The sequence below is a fragment of the Fibroporia radiculosa genome, assembly GCF_000313525.1.
Source record: "Fibroporia radiculosa TFFH 294 genomic supercontigs, scaffold60289, whole genome shotgun sequence".
In the NCBI taxonomy this organism is placed as follows: Eukaryota; Fungi; Basidiomycota; class Agaricomycetes; order Polyporales; family Fibroporiaceae; genus Fibroporia; species Fibroporia radiculosa.
Genome location: NW_012133121.1, coordinates 1 through 9293, shown reverse-complemented (window position 1 = coordinate 9293; position 9293 = coordinate 1). Strand labels below are relative to the sequence as shown.

The following is a 9293-nucleotide window of genomic DNA, read 5'->3' as shown; positions in this document are numbered from 1 at the left end:
TAGTTTTGTCCTCTTGTTCCCTACATACACTTCATAGGGACATCTTCAGTTGTCTATTCCAGTCTCAGTCTGAAGCTTTGCTTCAACTAGTATACTTTCTCAAACCACTATTAGTTATAGCAGCTCAGTCTACAAGTCTAAGTACAAATATAACATGTCAGCCTTACACATATAAGCCTTAGTATAAAGTCTTAAGTCGAACTCCTGATCCTCAGTCATCACTCAGTCATCAGGTCCCTTAACAACAATGAATAGTAAGGAAAAAGAAAAAACCCCCCTCAAAGCTGCAACAGATGGGATAATAGAAGTGAACCACTGAGATGAATCAGTGATAAATGGTGACAGTTAGATATGAGATGAACACATGGAACACATTGGGAAAAGATCACACAGAAATAGATTGTACAGGGTCTGGAGTAGATGAGCAAGACAAAACAAAAAAACCCCTCATGACATTGTAACAAGTTGAATCAATGAACTGATAGATGGGAATGGTGAGAACAACTACTGAGATGTTAGTGATGAACAATGACAATTAGATATAAGTAAAACAAGGAGTGGGAATCATATGCATCAAGGAAATGGATTGACAGGTGTTATCCAAGAATAGATAGTACTGGGTCTATGAGATGATGAGCAAGATAAGAAGAAACCCCCCCCCCCTCACTATACTGTAACAATGACAGATAGATGAAGATGAAAGTGGAGCATATCAATAAAATAGATATAGGCAATAGTGAAATCATAGAGGGTCAATGAGAACAAGGCAAGAAGAAAAAGAAAAACCCCCAAGACTGTAACTGTAACACTAATAGTCAGATAACTCTTGTCCATAACATATTCAGATGATGGTCACAACATCACAACAGTCATAGAGTCTAGATTAGGTCTACCTTATATAGTGCCAGGGATATTTATGGGTGTCTATATGAAAGGAGGATGACTATAAGTCTATAGTTGTGTCTATAGGGTCACATAGCACAATATAGGCCTTGTTTATTTTCCTGATGTGATTCTTCTATGTACTACATGATTTTAATTCTACCTTGCCTCACCAGACTCTCTAGAGATCACCATGCTACTCCCAGCCAACTGGGCCCAGGACAACACCTTCCTCAGTCCCCTAGGTACCTCACTATGATGTTCATCGCAGCCCAGAGAATCACCTTCAGTCTTCTCTTTTCCAGATTTGTGCTTACCATGCGCGACAACAGCGATAGGTGACTCGAGCGGAGGCACGGGAGGCACAGTCGACGCCGTTGAGCCTTTCCTCTCTCTCCATATTGCAGAGCTCCGTCTCACGAGACGCTGCTTCCACGAGCTTGCGCGGGCTTGCCAGCCGTAGACAGTACCCCGACTGGCCCGGACGCCCTTTCGGACTGTTTCCTCTGACGGAAGGTCCACGAACGAGCAGAAAGTGTCGCCCATGTGCGGACCTTTGGGCTTCGCCTCACATCGGCGATCTGGCAGGTTCAACGTGAGCTACTGCGTGCCAAGCACTTGAAATTCATAACTCTCACCTCCGTCAGCCTTGACGGCGATCGAGCCGGGCAGAGGATTGTCGAGGAAGGTCATGCTCTCAGGGGGAACGTCAACAGGAACAGCTATGATATGTCCAAACAACGAGCCCTCGGCCCGAGTTATTTGTACGATATTCCAGCCTGCTCTCGCCGTCAGCGCGACGAGTTCCCGGAGAGTCCGCTCTTGCGAATTAAATACAGCACGCATCTGCACAGTGACAAAAGAGGGATGTCAGCCAGGGTTACAAGGAAAGCATCGCGAAGAAACGCACCGTAAGATCTAACCAATATGCGTTGGCATTTGCTTTACCCAGGTTGGGAAGTAACGGTGAACTTTCCGGCACCAATGAAGCTACGTTACCGGGAACCGGTGGGGCCTTCATTCTCTCAGCCATGCAACAAATTTCCCTGGGCGACTCAAGATCAACGTCTTCATCTACGCATGCGAGAGGAAGCACAAAGTCAGCTAGCAGCAACTTCGTGTCTGGACCTGCAGCAACGCGGAGGTGGAGTAAAATCCTGGATATGTTGAGACTCGTCAGTGGCGAGGAGCATGAGCAGAATGTGAGCCTACCTAACTACGTAGGCATCGGGCCAATCGTGTGTAATGACTCGCAAGAGAAATACAGCGGGCGGATTCTGCTTGTTCATCCCTGAGTCTGGTCTTCCACAGTACGCTGAATCGCGCAAAAGCGTCGGTCGGGGTGGCTGCGGAGCGAAGAAGTCATGCGCCTGGAATGCCGCACGCCCCGTGTCAAGCAAATCCGGAGATCGTTCGCGCCATGCCTATACAGGGACCAACGTTAGATGGCCAATACGCTACAGAAAAACATCCCCACCGCTTCGCCCATCTTCACGACCTGTAGGCGATCCTGCACGAGGAATCGTAGATGAGGGAACGCATGTGCAAGGAGAAGCGATGTCGAACCAATCCCGCCACCGACGTCTATAACTAGTGCAGATGGCGGGAGTGTATGCCACGGGAATGCTATAGCAATACCTAGGTCATTGATTCGAACACAAAGCGGCGATGTAATTATCGCACCTCCAATAATAGCCCCAGGTGCCTCCCACGCACCCGTGCCCGTCATTGCACGCCCGAACCGCTTCAACCTGCCTGCGTTCTCATGCCTCTCCAGCCACTCGAAATACGATTCATGCGTGCGGAAGGCGAGATTGAACGCCGAGTGCATGGGACTACAATCATTCGAAATATGGGCGATTGTCATCTCTTCGGCCGCTTCGTCAGCCTTGACGGTAGACAGCACCTGAACAGATGTCTTCTCTCGTCTCTGACTGTTCTCATTCACGCGACAACGAATGGTAGAATTCGGACTGCGAGATGACGAGGAATGGGCTGGTGTTAGCGGCGGTGTACGGGCGAATGACAGTGCGCGTGGACGGTTTGGGGCACGAGCTGTAGACGTTGGTATGATGGACGACGCTCGTGGCCGCAGGACTGCAGATTCGACAGAAGGCGTGGGCAATTGAATGCTCCGGTTCGCACTGCGCATAAGATCATCGGATCCCTGGTTGTTTCCAAGCGCAAGGTCCGCCAATTCGGCATGCGTGCCTGAAACTGTCGAGCGGCGTACTTGCTCAGACGACATACTGTTGACTAGGTTTTCTTTCGTCTGCAGAGGGCCTGAGGCAGTGGCGGTAGGGACAACAGTCGCTTCCACCGAATGGTGTTCGCGCAGGATCCCCTCTATTTTTTCTCGACCATGACGAAAGCCAATTTGATCAGTAGGCGGAAGATAGCGATCAGTCAGATACGCCGCGCTCTTGAATATTTCGTCCGTGCTGACGAATAACTCAGTAACACGTACTACGACCGACAGCTGAATCCTCACCATAGCCCGACAAAAGCAGCGATCCCATTTGTGTTCTCGTACTTAACCTCCACCCTGCCGGAAACAGTCAACTAGATAATGACACGGAGGAAATTAATAGCCGCTTACGCCTCGCTCAACTCCCGTATACTCTTTCCGGAATCTATAGCACCAGACACCCTGTTGTTGGCAAACACATCTGGGCGGACCTCTTGTACGATGTGGTGTGTCGCAAGGAGGCGAAGAACATGGCCTGATACAGTCGAAGGCAAAATGTGAACAAGAGTGCGACGGATTAGATCATAACATACTCAATAGCGCAGGGTCAAGCCCCATGTCGACACCTCCCTCCATCTCGTTCCCACCTTCAGCGACTTGTCCAATTTCCGCCTGCGCGCGTGCCCAGTTTGCTCTTCTCATCTGATCTACCCTCTTTGCGATCTCGTGGACATGTAGCCCACGAGGACCCGCTTCTCTCAATATCTCCGGAATGTGTGCGGACTCAAACAGGCGCAGACAGGCGGGGAGATGGTACTATTTGGTGGAATTTATCAATAAAGAGCCTTCTAACGCGCATATACCGACACCGTCAATCTAGATGATGACTTACACCCATGGAAGCATCGCATATAGTCAAAAATGGCCTTTGTACGCTCGCACATAGCTGGCCGCAAGCCGCAATCAGCCGCTGCCCCGCAGCGAGCACAACAGGGTGAGAAGTCAATGCCTCGGCCAAGGCATGCGCGTCAGGCTCCCGTGTAGCATTCCTGCCAGTATCCGCTACAGCACCGGAGGATTGAGGAGCTATATTGGAAGCTGGACTCCCATCAGATACCGGTGAATGGAAAGCAGTGTTCTCCGCCGTGGCACCAGTAGCGTACACGGGCACGTCCAACGCAGGCCAGTCGAGCACAAGCCTTCTCCCCAGATCAGACTTAGGGATATGCGCACTTGTGTCAAAATTCGGCTCCCACGCCGCTCCGAGGCCGTGCCCCGCGGGCGCATCGTCCCCAAGCGACTCGGACGAGCGTGGCGAGGTGATCGATGTACTGAGAGACGAACGGGATGCCGGTGAACTCAACGAGAAGAGCGATGCTGGAGTAGGTGGAAGCTGTCTGTGTGAGCGATCTACAAGGCTGCTTGTCAATGCGGGAAGTAACGGCGCGGGACGAGATTTTTTCATGTCCTTCCCAATACTCCTACTGGAGGAAGATGTCGCGATGGGCGTGCGTGGTGAACCCAAGCCTAGCTGAGTGGGTTCTGGGTTCTGAGCAAATTTGATCGGGGACGGGGAGCCTTCGATATCCCCAGAAGGCTGACTCGCTGTGCATATACTTGCACCGCCAAAGTCACTCCGCGGGGTACTTGTTAACGAACTCCGCCGCCACGGCGTGCTGACTGCAGTTGGACTTGACATTGCTGAAGCTGCGTGTGTTGCTATTGATGACGGAGATGGTGACGCAAAGGTTATCGGCGATGGAGGCGTGCCTTCAGAGACGCTTGTAGCGCGGTAAGTGAGACATTTGCTCCTGTCTATACTCCGCGGCGTTGAAATGTTTGCACCGGTGTTGCATCCAGATAGGGCAGAAGATAGCCTTCGCACCGATGTCGAAGTGGATGCCAAAGCAAGCGCGGACGAAAGTGTGGTGGATATTCGATGGACGCGCCTGGTTGGTGTCGAAGTACTGGCGGGAATCGAGGTGGTGTTTAACCCCATGCAGGTTGCTTTCGCCGGCGAGCTATCTGGGGCAATTGGTCCATACGGCCATCGGTCGAACGCAGCGGAGGAACGCTTCTTGGATACATGATTCACCCGTTGATTGGGCGTAGAGACATCGTCGCCGTTTGGCACGACACACAAGGCTGAGGCCGCGGCCCGGGGACTTTGATGTTGAGACAGCCCGTAAGAGGTTTGCGCTGAGGTGTAACCGTAATGAATATGCGCCACGCGAGAAAAAGCAAGATGTACACACCGTGAAGATTTGGGGTACTTCCAGGACTAGCGCGCAAAGTCGCAGATGGGACGTCCCGACGTGAGGGCGGCTCATATTGCCATCCAGTGGGGGCAGAGGAACCTCCGTCAACGCTCGAAGATTCCGTCTCGTTGGGATATGACGAGATCGAGGACGCGGACACTGACGGTGCAGGAGATGGAGCTCGAGTATCTAACTTACATGGAGCAGAGGAAACGAGCGTGCGAGGCGCATGGACAGCATGAACGGCAGGTGAAGTTGGTGTATATGGCGAGTAGGGCATAGAAGGAGATGGGGAGTATGTCGTACCGGACATTGCCAACGAAGGTGTAGGAGAGAACGGCTCGCCTGTCGACGGATGTGGTGAAGACGATGGCGAAAGCGGATGCGCGACCGAGTGGCCATTGCTCGCCGCGTCGGCATAGATGCGCTCAATGTCGTCGAGAGCAGCGCCGACGATGGCGTGGAGGGCGCGGAGGGTGGCGAAGGTCATGTACGAGAGGAAAAGAGCGGCGAGGGGAGGGCGAGGGCGACGCAGCCCATGCCATTGCATACCTGGGCGGGTGGCGCCGACGTGACATGTCGTGAAGTATGGCGCACAACACTGGCCGCGCGAATCTCCGTCTGCCTACGACGTATCTCCCAAAACAAGCAGCCGCCTGCCTGCAAGGCCAAGGGCGAGTCAATCTGGCTTGATTAATGTCGTGTCCTGGCGTGCGCTGCAGACATGCCCATGCGGTTCAAGGAGATAGATGGCATTGACTCGGAAGGTAAACAAGAGAGGACATTTGCATCAACGCACCAGTTAGCAAGTCGTGTATTAGCGCGAACACAGGTAGGAGTTGGTCCACGAACGACTGACGATGGCCGACTCAACCTCGACTTCAAAATCTCTCGAGCCTTGCTCGAATCAATCGCGAATTTCTCGGCTAACACGAGAAGTCACGGACACGTGAGGGTGACAGCAGCATTTTCAGCGGCGAGTGGCGAGCACTGGAGGTAGGCTTCCTACTTCGACATTCGTTCTATGTGGCTCTAGTACCAAGGGAATCCACGTTCTTCTCCAATGCCTCTCGAAGGGGGGATTCTCGCTCGCCTCTGCTCCCCCCCCCTCCCCCCCCCTCTCTCTCTGTTGCACTCGCAGTTTAACTGCGTCTAGCCGGGATGACAACTCTACTAGCTCTATGGTAGCACAAGGTGCTCTATGTCTCGTAGCCTCTTGAGACATTATAATCAAGCAAGCTCTACTATAAGGCTCGACGGCTCGTTCAATGCATGGTTCCTGGCGCTCTTTCGAGTGTATGTTTCTGGTCCTATGGATGCAGGGGTCGAAACGGACAAGAACGTTCCATCTTCATCCATGGCGGAAGCTCTGCTTGCACTAATCGTGGCGCTCCGAATGCTCGTAGCAGATCGCTTCAGAAATACTGTAGGCTGCCATGCGCCTTTCCAGGTGCATCATAGCGTCGGGACAAAGATCGCCTCCTCTGGCTTCCTCCTTGGTCCGTGGATAAGCATCAGAGCAACGGTGCTTTCGTACATGGGCAATGTCATTAGACATGCATTGGAACACGTCCTGGAATATATCACGAACGAGGAGCCCTCATCTAACCGGTCGCGTATTTCGTCTCAGGCGCAACTGGGGTCGGTGGATCGACATCGCCCGCAGAGTCAGCTGCCCCGCCGCCTAGTCGCAAACCCTGTGCAGACCACTCAATCCCGCAGGATCCTTCAACGTACCAGATATAATCTCCGCAAGCCCGCCTATACCGAGCGAGTCGTACACCTCCAGCTCAGAGCCAGACCGGTGTGGTACCAGACAAACACGTCGAGGGTCGTCCAGACGTCCAGACGGAGCAACGATCGTGCGGGTATTCATTCTAATATATCCGTATCAACAAACACGCTAGTTCCAATAATATATACTCTCTGCACAGCCTCCTGACCCTCTGCATCAGTACATTACACACAAGCAACATAGCACATATATACTGCCCTTGCCCATCGACGCGACGCAGCACGCGCCGGGGTATATACGAGGAGAACACAGGCAGCCGCGCGGCGTAAGGCGCGCTCAGTTGGTTATAGCGTGCGTGTAAGCCGTCTCGGCGAAGCCGATGCGGTTGTTGGTGGTGTCGAACACGGAGTAATACCGCTCAAGGAAGGTGTACCCGTTGATAAAGTCAAGACCCTGGCCTGACGGTGTGCCGAGGTCGTTGACCACCAGATAGATCTCGCCCTCCTCCCCTCCAATCGCGGTGTTCAGCGACCTCTGCACACGGTGTCAGGGCTGCTCTACGCGGGGGCAAAAAGCAGGGACTTACAGGCCAGATCTGCGCGTTCGCGGTGAGCTCGTAGGATACCTGGAGCAGCAGCGCGTCAGTGCCATCCTACCGCGACGCGTGCGGAGCGACGTACAGAGCCGACGTTGAAGTACAGGCTTTGGAGCTTCTTGTACTGCGAGGATGAGATGCGCAAGAGCCCGGTGTTCTCATCCATCGTTCCCCCCACAGCTGCTTGATAGCAGTCAAAGGCATCTTGCTCAGAGACCATTCAGAGACGACATTTCACCAGCATCGCGCAGGGCTACTCACTCGAAGCAATAAGTATCAAAGTGGTTCCAGTGTCGACGATGCCCGCAGTGGCAGCGAGAATGGTAGGGCCTTGAGGGCTGCCATAGGTTATCGTCTGATTGATGCCCCAATACGCAGAAGCGGGAGAGGTTGTCGTGCGAGGACTGGCAAGCATAAGTACTCAAACTGTCATCAGACCGCCGGTGCGACATACGTATAGTTGATGGTGCCATTGTACCTGGATGGATCTGTGCCTCCGAAGGTGATCGCGCCGTTGGGATCGCTCTGCGAGACGGTGGGCTCGAAGCTGACGGCGACCAAGTGCTGAGGGATCTTTCCTTGTTGATACAGGTTGTCCGTCACTGCAAAAGAGAGTGAGATACACGCCGGGCCGGTGTCCCAACGACGCATGCGCCATACCTGTTGCGACAGAAGGGGTGTCGGAGACTGTGCCTGCCGTCAGGTCCGTCGGGCCAATGCTAAAGCGAGGTGCGATGAGCTCCATCCACGGCTCCGCACGGCTACGATGGCTCACCCCAAGATGCCATCCACGCCTTCAAACCCCTGCGCTGAAGAGGCGATCCCGAACGACTGCTGGAAGGACATGTCGCCAAGAGTGACCGTGCCGTCGTACTCTTCACCACTGAACGAGCCCGATCCGTACGACACGCTCTGCTCATGCTCAGAACAGCCAGCCCACCAGTAGAAGGAGCGGAACGACATACCACGGAATGGCCGGTGTCCGTCGCACCGGCGACCGGCGCGACCGGCTGGCGGGCTCCGATCCAGGTGTTGGAGGACCCAGTGTCAATGATGAGGGTGTCTGCGAATCAGGTGAGACGGGCGACCAAGAGGCGCTGCGGGGCAGCACTCACACGACTGCGCGGGGCTGCCGAAGCCGACCTGCACGCACAAGAGACGGTCGTTAGCACGCAAGTACATGCGTCGGGCACGGGCACGGGCACGGGCACACGCACCGTGGCCGTATACGTCGTCGCCTGGTTCACCACCGAGACGTTGTCGGCGGCGGCGTAGCTCTGCGGGGCGCCCTGGAGCGAGCGGGCGCGGGCCTGGTCGGAGGTGACCAGACCGGCGAGCTGCGACGTGTTCAGCTGTCTCAGGAGCGGGAGGGAGACGAGGCTGTCGCGGACGACGATGGGCGAGGCGGCGGCGGCGCAGGAAAGAGCGAGCGTTGTAAGGAGAGTGAGTGCAGACGCCATTGCGACCGGTGTAGTAGGGAATCAGCAGAGCGTGCTGCAGGATGGGGCCCGGCGCTGCCACAGCAGCGCTTTATACGCCTGCGGCCTGCGCGACGGCCGTGGTGGTAAAACAGATTGGGCTGCATCATGCTGGCCGTCGGCGGCTGCAGGCGGTTGCGAACAATTCCGCCTGCCA

The 9293-nt window shown here is 54.4% G+C and overlaps 3 protein-coding genes across 3 annotated transcripts; all 3 read right to left on the bottom strand.

Moving 5' to 3' along the window:
• Window positions 1-1041: 1041 nt before the first annotated feature.
• FIBRA_09524 (uncharacterized protein) lies at window positions 1042-5878 on the bottom strand (the record flags this gene model as incomplete). Its single annotated transcript, XM_012321814.1, has 11 exons — window positions 1042-1463; window positions 1521-1728; window positions 1793-2039; window positions 2095-2306; window positions 2360-2508; window positions 2566-3323; window positions 3374-3427; window positions 3482-3605; window positions 3664-3886; window positions 3963-5269; window positions 5326-5878. The coding sequence occupies 11 exons, from the start codon at window positions 5876-5878 to the stop codon at window positions 1042-1044; spliced, it is 4257 nt and encodes a 1418-aa protein (XP_012177204.1).
• Window positions 5879-6932: 1054 nt separating this feature from the next.
• Window positions 6933-7204, bottom strand: FIBRA_09523 (uncharacterized protein; the record flags this gene model as incomplete). The annotated part of the gene is made up of 2 exons (XM_012321813.1): window positions 6933-7012; window positions 7066-7204. 2 exons carry the CDS (start codon window positions 7202-7204, stop codon window positions 6933-6935), a joined length of 219 nt encoding a protein of 72 aa, XP_012177203.1.
• A 195-nt stretch (window positions 7205-7399) lies between these two features.
• On the bottom strand, window positions 7400-9118 carry FIBRA_09522 (uncharacterized protein; the record flags this gene model as incomplete). The annotated part of the gene is made up of 10 exons (XM_012321812.1): window positions 7400-7597; window positions 7650-7688; window positions 7744-7862; window positions 7920-8062; window positions 8113-8260; window positions 8319-8377; window positions 8434-8570; window positions 8624-8721; window positions 8774-8801; window positions 8876-9118. 10 exons carry the CDS (start codon window positions 9116-9118, stop codon window positions 7400-7402), a joined length of 1212 nt encoding a protein of 403 aa, XP_012177202.1.
• Between the last annotated feature and the right edge of the window lie 175 nt (window positions 9119-9293).